The sequence below is a fragment of the Prionailurus viverrinus genome, chromosome A3 (assembly GCF_022837055.1).
Source record: "Prionailurus viverrinus isolate Anna chromosome A3, UM_Priviv_1.0, whole genome shotgun sequence".
Taxonomy (NCBI): domain Eukaryota; kingdom Metazoa; phylum Chordata; class Mammalia; order Carnivora; family Felidae; genus Prionailurus; species Prionailurus viverrinus.
In genome coordinates, this window is record NC_062563.1 from 63,841,129 (window position 1) to 63,854,258 (window position 13,130).

General features: G+C 37.9%; 1 protein-coding gene across 4 annotated transcripts in view; it reads left to right on the plus strand.

Moving 5' to 3' along the window:
• The window catches only part of PLEKHH2 (pleckstrin homology, MyTH4 and FERM domain containing H2), a 114,962-nt gene extending 102,120 nt beyond the window's left edge, over nt 1–12,842 (plus strand). For 2 of the 4 annotated variants that reach the window (XM_047852047.1, XM_047852048.1), the window contains 5 exons: nt 2,405–2,550; nt 3,603–3,732; nt 7,863–7,949; nt 9,640–9,777; nt 10,740–12,842. In XM_047852047.1, coding sequence (XP_047708003.1) covers nt 2,405–2,550; nt 3,603–3,732; nt 7,863–7,949; nt 9,640–9,777; nt 10,740–10,925 — 687 coding nt within the window. In that variant the 3' untranslated portion in view covers nt 10,926–12,842. Of the gene's footprint in view, nt 1–2,404; nt 2,551–3,602; nt 3,733–7,862; nt 8,002–9,639; nt 9,778–10,739 lie in introns of those variants that run through there. The other 2 variants (XR_007150780.1, XM_047852051.1) reach the window with 2 other exon arrangements.
• Nucleotides 12,843–13,130: the final 288 nt, after the last annotated feature.

Genomic DNA, 13,130 nt, shown 5'->3' on the forward strand with positions numbered 1-13,130 from the left:
CTGCATGGGTTAAGTGTCCCTCTTGGGGTTTGTGTCATGTCCTGCACGGTACTGTCTTTACCTCAAAGGTTTATTATTATTCATTTGTTTCTGCTTCACACCACTGGCTGTAGCCTCCCTGAGGGAAAGGGCTGTCCTTATTCATCTTTGTACCTAGCACAGTGCCTTACACATAGTCCATTCTCCATTGGATGAATGAATAATAATGGAGTTTACTTTTTATAACAATTTTATGGTCCTCCAAACTTTAAAGCATCCCTGCTGCACTGAGGGTTCTCATTTTGCAAGCAATGAAAAGCTAAGGATAAGACAAATAGGTCACAAACTTTCTTGGTGATAGGATTAGGTATGATTTCTTATCCCTTGCCATTCTAGGTTCTAGTCCTCTAAAGGCATCTCTTTAAAATCACTCTCATTTTCACTAAAATTTAAGTTAGTCTTCCTCTTTCAATTTTTAATTTTATCAGAAAGTTTTTCTGAGAAAAATTATAATGTCTTTGAGAGAGATATACTTCTAACATGTTTTAGATGAATTTGAGGAAAGAGTAGGGAGGTAAGACTATGCGTACACCTAGAAAATTCTGAACATGTTACTGACTGAAAAGTATAATTTCTCCATCTATGAAAGGAAAATTAAATAATATCTCCGAACTCTTTTCCTCAGAGTAGTCTTTGTGAAGACAAATTAAATATACTAATCTGAGATCTGTAGAAGAAAAGTTCTTTCTGTTGAAGTTTTGACTATCTCTAGGCCCTTGTTGATACTCTCTTTCTTAGGAAATTCTTGGAGCTGATCGTTAATCATTGTGCATAGTGTCTGGTAGGGCATCGTGCTGATGTGAGTCATACTGGGAACTCTCTGAGGTGATTTTCAGTTATCCTGCAAACATTTATGTACTCCTCCTGACACTGACCTTGGAGATTCCACTGTACGGTTCCCTAAGAGAAAACGTTGCCTTGAATGGCCTATTTTTGTGACTGTTGGTTGTCCAACTGCCATCTCCTTGGGGGATGAAGCTTGCTCTTAGGTTTCACAGATAGCTGTGCCGAGTATGGTCTGGTGATAGGTAAGGACAATAAAAAGCTTGCTCTGGGGGAAGGATTTCAGTATGTTTGAAGAACAGATGGACAGCTTGTATTTGGTGTGGGGAAATTAGGCAAGGAGGTAGGAAATGAGGATGAGAGTTGAATAGCAGGGCCAAGCCAAGAAACCAACAACTAAGAAACTGGTCAGAGAACCTGGAAAGGTAGAATACACTGTAAGTGTAAGGTTCAGCTAAGGAATTTAGATGGCAATGGATCAGACTAAGAGCTAGAAAATAGAAGCCACAGGGGTCAGAATCTCAGAGGCTGGTTGTGCTAACAGCTTACCTGGAGGCAGAACAACCCCTTGAGATGGAGACCCAGCCTAGTCTGGATGGAACCCTCCATCTGTTTATTGGGGAGTGTTGTAGGTAAGGATGTGAATGATCAGTAGGACATTCATCTGAATGTCCCCACTCCATTTCCCTCCTTGAGCCCTCTTTGGTACCCTATAAAAGGCACTTGACACGGGTCGTTACAAATATAAACAACTTGTTTATACTCAACTTGTTTATACTTCAGCCTCCTCTGTTAGACAATAAACTCTTTGAGGGTAGGAACTGTGCTCAGCTGTTTTTTGTTTGTTTGTTTGTTTGTTTTTTCTCACTTCACTTAATATGTGCCTGACATATAATGGAGACTCCATATAGGTTTGGAGGAATGAATGGGTGGATGAGTGGATAGAGAGATGGGTGGGTGGGTAGAGAATGGCATCTGTGTAGCGTGTTCATAGAGATAAGGATTGAACATTCTTTCATTCAAGATGAAAGGGAAATACAGGACTCTATTCCCAGAATAATAGGGCAAGTGGATGGATACAGAACCATTTATGCAGAAAATCTAGGAAGACAGTAATGAGAATGTCATTCTTACTCCCATCATATTCAGTGGAGACCCTTAAGTACAAATAATACTTTTCTGAGATTTCTCATAGCTTTATAACTCTTTTGTCTTTTATTATTAGCTCCCATTTTGCTTTATTATTAGCAACTAAAATAGTACCCTAAAAACAAAAAATTATCCTATGCTCTTATAGCGAATAGTATTAGTGGCCCTTAGCAAATACTACTAGATGGCAACATTAACCAAGAGTGGTTGGTGTAGAAATGGAATTGAAATGTTTGAATTACAGATTTTTTTCTAAATTAGAATTCAAATGGAATTTAGATTTTATTAATACTTATGTATGGTTGTAAATTCCATAATCACACAATCATGACAAATAGATTTATATATTATAAAGAATGTTCAGAAACAATGAAACTAATTAAAAAAAAAAACTCTTCAATACCCTTTATTTTCTTTTTGGATTTGCAATTAGGTGGAGATTGGAGATTTTGAAAGACCCTTTTCAACTCCAGCAGGGCATGTTCCTAATCAGTGCAAAGCAAATCAAACTCTAAAACAAGTCATAGAAAAATTTTATCCTAAAAGGTATAGAGATGACTCCTCTGAAGAACAGTTAAGGTAAGGAAGTACTTGTGACTCTTTAAGGGTAGAGTCACACTGGTCTCTTGGTGATATTTTTCTGTTCAAATTTTAAAGATGAAAATCATACGTGATCATTTTCTTAAGATTTTTTTTAATACTGTTGACTACCAAGAGGTTATCGATCTTCTCATTTAAGATGGGCCTAGAAACTTGAAAATCCGTATTTAAAGTTTTAAAGAAAAGATGTTTACCTTAAGTTAGAAGATCTACTTTTCATTTGATCTTATTCATTCTTGTCCAAATTAACCCTACTAATAAAAAGAAAAAAAAATGGCCAGTACTGTGTGTAGTGTTATGAAGTGTTTACCAGAAAGTTGTATCTCTTGGGGTATTCTATTGTAAATAGATTAGAATAAAAACAAACTATCTGCCTACACAAGATTTTTTTAATATAAATTTTTGATTGAATTCAACTAATTTGGAATTTTGGTTTTAGAGACTATATGAAGAAAGGGTAATTCAATTTAAAAATAGAGGCAAATCCAATTCAATGAGTTTTCCAAAATAGAAACATTTAAGATCAGGCTCTTGTCTCTGTAGAAGTAAGCAGTTGCCATTGTGATTTTATTTAAGGCATCTCTCCTGCAGCTAACATCTCTCTAAGCCAGGGGTGGTAGTACCTAAAATTCCCCCATTAGGGATTCATTCTTTGGTTTCAATGTCTTGTACTTCTCTTTAAAAATGAAAGCCATTCCAATGAGAAATTACCTTTTAAAACTAATTTACACTAAGGTTTGATGTTAGCTTATCAGACTTAAAAAACTTTGCCCAATGGGGGTGGGAGATGGGGAACTTGGATCATGCTGAAAGCACTAATAGTATGAGAATTTAGTGAGAGGAATGTGCCAAAAGGACAAGGGGTGGACAGTGGTGAGATGGGAGTCACAAGATCACAGCTCCTCCTGGGTGACACCTCAGTACCCCAATTGACCTAGGATTGGCTGAAGGAGAGCTTTGCCTTGGGAGGAGGATACACTGTTTATGTTTTTGTTTTTGCTTTTGCGTTTTCGTTTCTGTTCTTTTCTTAGGCAGCTCTGCCAGCGACTGTCAACCAGATGGATGGCCCTCCGGGGACACAGTGCTGCTGATTGTGTGCGCATTTATTTGACAGTAGCCAGGAAGTGGCCATTCTTTGGTGCCAAGTTATTTCTTGCAAAAGTAAGAAAGGATGGGAGGGAGATGCGGAATAGAAACGTTCACCTGTATAGTTGCCCCTGTGCAGTTCACTGAAGTAAAACAGTGACCACAGTGACCCCAAGTTTAGTATATCCGGCTTTTAAAAAAAAATAAGGTGGGATGCCTGGGCTGCTCAGTCTGTTGAGCATCTGACTCTTGATTTCAGCTCAGGTCATGATCTCAGGGTTGTGGGATCGAGCCCTGCATTGGGCTCCAAGTTGAGCGTGGAGCCTGCTTAAGATTCTCTGTCTCTCTCCCTCTGCCCCTCTCCCCCGCTCATACCCTCCCTCTCTAAAATAAATGTAAAAAGAAAAGAAAACCATGAAGGGACACTAAGGAAAGGGCAGGAGTGTCACCAGCTTCTCCGTCTTGCCGCCAACCTTAAGTCACCTGCATTCTGCGGGCTCATCACTAGACTGAAGGCAGCAGCTGAACTCCACTTTCTTGTCCGCATCCATGCATCCTCTCACCCATTTATCATTTACTCTCTCACTCGTTTGCTTGTTTATTTAATGTCTAGTGACTTCTGTTTGCCAAACATTATGTATCTAGAGATACATAAGCCCATGGTTTCAGACGGGTTGTACCCAAACTTCCAGGACCCCACAATCCAGTGTTGCAACAGGCCCGCAAACAAGCACTGTAGAGTGAACATGGTTAAAAGTGACAGGGACAGGGCGCTGTGGGAATACTGAGGAAGGAGAGGTGAGCCCTGACAGCAGGTGGCCAGCCCAATCCCCAAGAGAAGAACTGTACTTTTTGAACTCTTCTTTCTGTGGAACCGTGTCACTTTATAGTCTCTCAGGCTCCTAAAATACTCCTTGTTTTGTGGTATATGTGTGTATGTGTTTGGTCTGTCCTCATTAATAAGTTGTAGGCATCTTGAGGGTGTAGACTCACTGATCCTGAAATCCTCATCTTGTGCACACCGTTATTTTTTGCATATAGATACCACGTAATACATTTTTGCTGAATAGCTGTGCCACTTTGGGCAAGTCAGTTAGCCTCTCTGAACCTCATTTTTATCATCTGTAAGTGACAACTCAGGCTAGAAAAGTAAAATCTAGGGTATCTTCTCATTCTAATTCCATGAGTGACAGTATCATTGTGAGGTAAGAAATTCTACTGCTCCTGGTACTGAAAGCTGTATACTAATGAGTAAGTGGGTGCTGTCATTATGCTTAAACATCTGTGAAATGAATATATTTGCAAGGAGTTGAACACGTTTTTTACAAATGTAAGGACTAGATTTGAACTGTAGAGTAGCATTTTACACTGAATTTTAACTCTGATTTCAGCATCGGAAGGAATACTAAATATTCTTCTTTGATTACATGCTCTGTGCTTTTTTAGCACAGAAATATTATTAAATAATGATGTAGCATTTGCTTGTTGCATGACTGGCATCTTTTCTTTACTCTTCTTTCTTTATTCTATGCAGACACCTCCTTTGCTTTTTTTTTTTTTTTAATTTTTTTTTTTTCAACGTTTATTTATTTTTGGGACAGAGAGAGGCAGAGCATGAACGGGGGAGGGGCAGAGAGAGAGGGAGACACAGAATCGGAAACAGGCTCCAGGCTCTGAGCCATCAGCCCAGAGCCTGACGCGGGGCTCGAACTCACTGACCGCGAGATCGTGACCTGGCTGAAGTCGGACGCTTAACCGACTGCGCCACCCAGGCGCCCCATCACCTCCTTTGCTTAATAGCATCCATCGGGGGCTGTAAGTATGTATACTATCAAATACACCGTTTTAACTTTTTTCCCTATTTTAGCCGTTTTTAAGTGTACGTTTCTGTGGCATTAAGCACATTCACATTATCATGCTCCCCTCACCACCATCCATCTCCACAACTTTTTCATCTTCCCAGATTAAACCTCCATACTCCTTATTCTCCCTTCTCCCGGGGCCCTGATATCCGCCATTCTGCTTCCTGTTCTGTGTATTTGACTGCTCTAGAAACCTCATGTAAGAGGAATCATACACTATTTGTCCTTTTGTGATTGGCTTCTTTTTCTTTTTTTCTTTTTTTAAATTATTATTTTTTCATTTAAATCCAAGTTAGTTAACATATAGGGTAATAATAATTTCAGGAATAGAATTTAGTGATTCATCACTTACATATGATACTCAGTGCTCATCCCAACAAGTGCCCTCCCTAATGCCCCTTGCTGATTTAGCCCATCCCCCCACCCACAACCCCTCCAGAAACCCTCAGTTTGTTCTCTGTATTTAAGAGTATCTTACGGTTTGTCTCCCTCTCTGTTTTTTATATTATTTTTGCTTCCTTTCCCTATGTTCATCTGTTTTCAATCTTAAATTCCACATATGAGTGAAATCATATGATATTTGTCTTTCTCTGACCGACTAATTTCGCTTAGCATAATACCCTCTAGTTCCATCCATGTTGTTGCAAATGGCAAGATTTCATTCTTTTTAATCGCTGAGTAGTATTCCATTTTATATGCATACCACATCTTCTTTATCCATTCATCAGTCGATGGACATTTGGGCTCTTTCCATAATTTGGCTATTGTCAACAGTGCTGCTATAAACATTGGGGTGCAAGTGTTCCTCCGAATCAGCATTTTTGTATCCTTTGGATAAATACCTACTAGTGCAGTTGCTGGGTTGTAGTGTAGTTCTATTTTTAACTTTTTGAGGAACCTCCACACTGTTTTCCAGAGTGGCTGCACCAGTTTACATTCCCCCCAACAGTGTAGAAGGGTTCTTTCTCTACATCCTTGTGATTGGCTTATTTTTCTATGCAGAATGTCTTCAAGGTTCATCCAGTGTTGTAATGTGTGTCCAAATTTCCTTCTTTTTAAAAGCTGAATAATATTCCATTGCATGTATATGCCATATTTTGTTTGACCAAAGGACAATAAAAACAACATTTTGTTTGTCAAAGGACTGGGGGGTTCAATGGCTTAGGTTAAATGGCATCATATATATGTGTGTGTGTGTGTGTGTGTGTGTGTGTGTGTGTGTATACACACACACACACATACATATATATTTTTTTAATTGTTTAAAAAGAGAGAGAGAGAGAGAACATGAGCACGGGGAGGGGCACAGGGAAAGAGAGAGAATGCCAAGTAGGCTCACACAGCCTGGAGCCCGATGCAGGGCTCAATCCCTGGGATCATGACCTGAGCTGAAATCAAGAGTCGGACACTTCACTGACTGAGTCCCCCAGGCACCCCAGCATCCTTTTAATGCTTGCCTATCCTTAGCAAACAGACTCTTAGTAGATAGTAACCCAGGGGTTTTTATACATGAGATTCTGATAACTTTTACCTTATACAAATATAGTATATGTATAAATACTACAGATTCATCCCAGTTGCTTATCTATGGCCTCAGCATACTTTCATAAGGTTTAGGAAAAGTAGTTAAGTTTTTGTTAGAATTTTAGTCATTGTTAAATTCACTTATTGTTGAGCAATCGTTGTGGAATGCTCGAAAACATTCATGGGTTTTAATTGGGGTTTAGTGGTGAAAGATTCTTTTTATTAATATAATTTCATTGTTTTTTACAATAAGGAATTTAGTGGAAAATTTGGTATTTCTCATTACCATTCATCACACAGTTTCATCTTTTCTTTTTATTCTATCATTATGAGTCATTTGAGTGTCAGATTCAATAAACTTTCAGAAAAAGTATGCATTTACACACCTTAGAAACACATGTATTTTGTTTCATTAGGATTTTGGTCCTCATAGAAAACCAACAAGCTTATTAACTCTTAGCCTCTTAACACAAAAGAAAAATAAGATATAAACACTGTTGTTCCATGTTAAAGATGAGGAAATTGAGCCTCAGAGAGATTCAGTAGCGTTTCCAATTGTACAGCTAATAAATGGCAGATTGAGAACGCAGACCCAGGTCCCCTGCTGTCAGATTCACTGCTCTTTCCATTACATGCCACCGCCTCTGCCCCAGGAGAGATTTTTTCCCCCTATAGGTTTCATGCTCTCTTTTTTCTCCTTCAGGAGATATTTTTAATAAAAATAAGTTGCTGTTGTTGTTGCAAATGTTGCACTGCATTGTGACTAAAAACTATTTCTGTGATTTGGTTAGCGTTTATTATGTTTTCATCTCTTCACAGCCCATAACTCCATCACCACTCGGAAGTACTGTCATGTGGCTGGCTATCCACGAGGATGGCTTAAGCGTCTTAGAATACAATTCCATGGTAAGATTAAGTTGCACGTTGAGTCAACTGTTTGCATTGCTCAATGTACATACACAGAAGGTAATGATCTCTTCATACGCTTTTTCTTATACACAGATAACATCCTTCCTTTCTAAAAAAAAATTTTTGAGCGTTTATTTTTTTCAGAGACAGAGAGGGACAAAGTATGAATGGGGGTAGGGGCAGAGAGAGGGAGACACAGAATCCAGAGCAGGTGCCAGGCTCTGAGCTGTCAGCACAGGGCTCAACCCCACGAACCGTTAGATCAATACCTGAGCCACAGTCTGATGCTTAAACAACTGAGCCACCCAAGTGCCCCCATAACATCCTTCCTAATACTATCATGAATAGTCATTTTTACAAATACAACTGTGATTGTTATTTAATCTTTTAAAACAAGATTGGACGGGTTTTGAATTGCATATGAGGAAAATACTAAATACCATGACTAAATTGCAACCATGGTTGTATTCATAAAACAACTATTCATTTATAGTGTTAGGAAGATTGCTTCCTGTGTAAATGAGAATCTTTAAGATAACATTAATGTAGGGGCACCTGGGTGGCTCAGTCGGTTAAGTGCCCAACTCTTGGTTTCGGCTCAGGTCATGATCTCATGGTTCATGAGATCGAGCCTGGGGTTGGGCTCTGCACTGACAGCATGGAGCCTGCTTGGGATTCTCTCTCTCTCCTCCTCTCTTTCTGCCCCTCCCCTGCTCTCTCTCTTTCTTCAAAAAAATAAAAAATAAATAAAAGAATGGTGATATCTAGTGTTAGCAAGACTACAGTGCTGGGAATATAACTGGATATAACTTTTCCCCAGGAGAATTTGGAAATATTCTCAAAATTGTCCTTACTTTTTTGAAGTAACAATTCCTCTAATTGAGATTTACAACTAAAGAAATAATTAGATATGTGTATTATGAAACATGTCAGAATATATGCATTGAAGTATTGTTCAAGATAGTAACAAATAAAAAATGATTTAAATTTCCTGCAATAAGAGATTGGTTAAATAAAGGATTATCTATCAAATCATTTCAAATAATGTTATACAAGTATATTTGTTGTCGTGGGAAGATATTTATAATTTGCTGTTAAATTTAAAAAGAAGCAGAATCTTGAACAATATGCACCATACTATTTCTGTTTATCTATATCAAAATCTATATATCAGGGTGAACCATATAGTTTTGCCGATATTTGACCGACCATTTTTTACCTTAGAAAGTATCAGTTTCAAAAAAAAGTATCAGTTTCACATGGTTCAACCTAATATGTATAGAGAGAGATCTTGAAGGACATTTACAAAGATATTAACCGTGTTCTTCTACTGGATCCTGGAATATAGGTGCTTTTGATTTTCTTTTTGTATTTTCTGTTTTGTCTGCAGTGAGTTATTAGCTTCAGAATCAAACTATATTTTAATTATAAACGTAAATGATGCCTCCATAAAATTAGTACATTACTATTTTAAATCATAACAGATTTTCTTTTAGAAAATAATTTTTTGTATTATATGTAATTAATACCAGCATTTTTCTTTTTTAGTGAAGTATAGTTAACATATAATGTTAAGTTAGTTTCATTGATATCAGCATTTTAATGGAAATATATGCTATTAATCATTTCTCATCTTTCTTTGAAAGTAAAGAGTATATAAGATATTAACTTTTTCTTCTCTTTGAAGAGGTTAATAATCAGCTATGTGTACAAGAGTCTAATGACCTTTGGAGGTCATCAAGATGATTTTATGATAGTCATTAACAATACACATTCAAAGGACAAACCAACAGAGAAATTACTTTTTGCCATGGCAAAACCCAAGGTGAGTAGAAGCCTTTCTACCAGCTTTTTTTATACTAGTTTTTTCATGCTAACACATTTATTGTGCAAAAAGTAGGTTGCAGATGGGAAAACAGACTTACTTACAATCAGACAATCCTAGGTCTAAATTCTGGCTTACCTCATCTTGCTAAGCTTTGGTTTCCTCCTCTAAAAAATTATAGGAGGCTACCTATTTTTTTTGGCTTAAGAATTAAACGATGGAATTGTTAAAATGCCCTAGCCCAATGCCTGGTATACAGAAGATTCAAAATAAGTGGTCTTGACGTAAGTTGTTGTCAGGTACCTTTTACACATTATCTTATTTACTTGGGGTAATTCAAGTTACAGACTCATTAGTGGGAAGAGCGAGGTTTTATAATTAAGACTTCACTTGTCCTTTGTAGTTTTAACGTCGATAAGTAAAAACAGTAAATACAAGGGCTACATTTTAGTATGTAATTCCAATTTTTGTAAAAAGAATGAAGCATCGGGTTCCCTAAAACTTTAAAATTGTCTTAAAAGTATCAACCAAAAGAGACTACTTTTTTAGAATCTGACACCTTTTTTTCAATAGCAGACACTGAAGCAAAGGCCAGTAAGTGCAGAAGATTGAGACATACTAAGGACTTCACCTAGTCTCAATAAAAAGTTGATATTATGCACTGAGGTTCTTGATTCACATACGCACACATAATTGGCAGCCTGTGCTACTGTCACATTTTTTACCGTCACAAAACATTGCCGCTACATTTGATTGTTAAGATCCACTCTTCCGCCGGTTTAAGCAGCAGGAGAATGTGTCAGTGCCTTGATGGTGCTGAACATGTAAGTACTTCATGGATCTGGAGAGGAGGGGATTCTGCCAGCTTGGGCACTTGCACATGGAGACCACCAGCCCTTTCCTCTTTTGAAAGTGATGAGAACTTCTCCGGAGCATTAACGAGTCTATTTTTCTTGCTTTAGATTCTTGAAATCACTCTTTTGATCGCCAGTTACATAAACAACTTCCATCAGCAAAAGGCAGCCTTTCACCACCTCTCTGCTCCGGCTCTGCTCTCAGCCCAGACCCGGGGGCCGGAAGCCAGGGCAGCGGGAGGCCAGCCCCTGCTGTCAAGCAGCAGACCGACCAAAGGCCCCACTCTGCTCTGAAAGCTCGGGAGCCTGAACCCTCACTCCCATCCTCCAGCCAATGGCTGCATCAGCTGCAGATCAGTGGGTTGACACACTGGCAGTGTTGCACCCACACTGGTTTTCCAAACTTCAAAAATGTGGGCGTTTCTCTCTTTCATTTGATCCTTAAATATTCAAATGAACACGACTAATGAACCATAAGCACAAAATTCGCCCACGTGCTGATATTCTCGTAGATTAAATGGGTTAGAATTCATCATTTTTCCACCTCCTTTGTCCCTTGCCATCAGAGACATCATGCAGTGTGGCATTGTTTTGTCTCTTGAAAAAAATATTCTGGCAAAGGGAGCTGCCAAACTCCCATTTGGCAAACCAGTTAATTATTTGGAAGCGCTCACTGCCAAAAAATTAAGTGCTGTGATTAAGTGTGCTTTTAATGAACGATATGGTGTTCGGAAGGACATGTACAGTGTCAGCAACAGCTGCAGGGTGCTGTTTAGTGGCACAGTTTTAGAGCCGGCACAGTGCTTGTGGCACTAGGAATCACCGCGACAAACAAGAGTTAGGTAACCAGAGCCTCCTGTGTGGTATTAGAAAGTGCAGCCTGTCACCTTTTCGGATCACTGGAGTGTACAGTTTAAAACGAGACAGTGACTCCTCACATTCCTTGGCTATTACCGGATGGCCCGAGTTCACTGGAGTATTGCCCACATTTCCTTGCATTTGGTGCTGGGTCATCTTGACCTCATTTTGTTAAATAACATCTTTGAGAACAAACAGATGCTTAAAACTTTGCCCTCGTATAGTCATTTTTAATTATGGTTTTAGTATAAATGTCCCCAAAGTATATTTTAAAAGAAAAGAGAAAGAATTCTTCTGTCAAAGGAGGTAAACTTTTAGTTGAGAGAGTCTAGAAATGTGTTACTTTGCTGGAATACATGAGTGGTCAGTTCGTTCCAGTATGTGCCAAAACAAAGTAATTAGTATTCATGATAAAAATGAAACTGTGATAAGACATGAAAATTATATTATAAAACTGTTTAATTGCAATAGTAATCATGAGTATACTTAATTTTATTTATGTGGAGAATATTTGTATTTATTTTTTGGACATGTATTTATCACTTTGTGTGTGGTATTTGTTTTTTTTAACCAATTTGAAAAAAAAAATGTTAGCTGCTGATTTAATTTGTTGGCAGAGCCTTCATAGTTTCCTCTTTGCTGCTTTCTCCCTATGGCAATATACTGTTGTCACACTAAGACTTTTATAAAAATATTCCATCTCGTATTAGCGTCCTTCGAAAGGGCAGAGCCAAGAAATACACTGCTCAGCTAAGATTTTTGCTTTATTGGGAATGACAAAAAGAAGGTCAAAAAACCCCATAGAAATAGATTTCCATTTACTATTTTCCCGAATCTTTTGAGCCACAGCCACTCTCTCATAAGCAAGTTGATTTTTGAGAATAAACGAGTTACCAATTTGCGATGATTCTCAGGAGTCTTTTGGCTGGCATCCAATAGAGTTTCTTAGTTCCCAGGAAACTGTTCAGTAATCACTAGTTGGTAAGCCAGAGGCTTGGCAGAGCTTACATCTGTGTGAGGACTTTATTCCCAGGCAATAGCTACTTCACCATCGGGTAAGCACACCCCACTCCAAATCTTCTCATTTGAACAAGTAGTGAAGGCTTAGCTTAAATGGTGGCATTTATTTTTGATAGAACAGAGATAAAATATTTTGATGGAAAGAAATCAATTTTCTGTAACTGATGATGTGAAAATTTTATTTTCTGGGAAATTACTTATATAGCCATTTAAAAAATTCAAAGTATGTTATTATGATTGGTTACAAGAGAATAACGTTACATGTTTAATTGTCATATTTGTCTGCTATCATTTTCTTCCCTTTCAATCATAATAAATGATTTACAAAACCCATTTTGAGCATTATCTTTTGAATACTCTTCGAGAAATACCTAATGTTTTCATTGTCAAAGCTGAGGTGTACTACTAGTGAAAATGGTAGTTATTACCTCCTTCTCTTGCATTCATGCTTTGTCTTCAGTGTTGCTTTGTTTTATCCGTATAAAAGGAAGCTGTTTTGGCAAATTGTAACTTTAAGATGTATGTATGCATATTGACACATATACAATATGTATAAATTGTGGGGTTCTCCTGTGATTTCATAATAAGCTCCATAAGTAGCTTATTTCAAGCTAATTGATG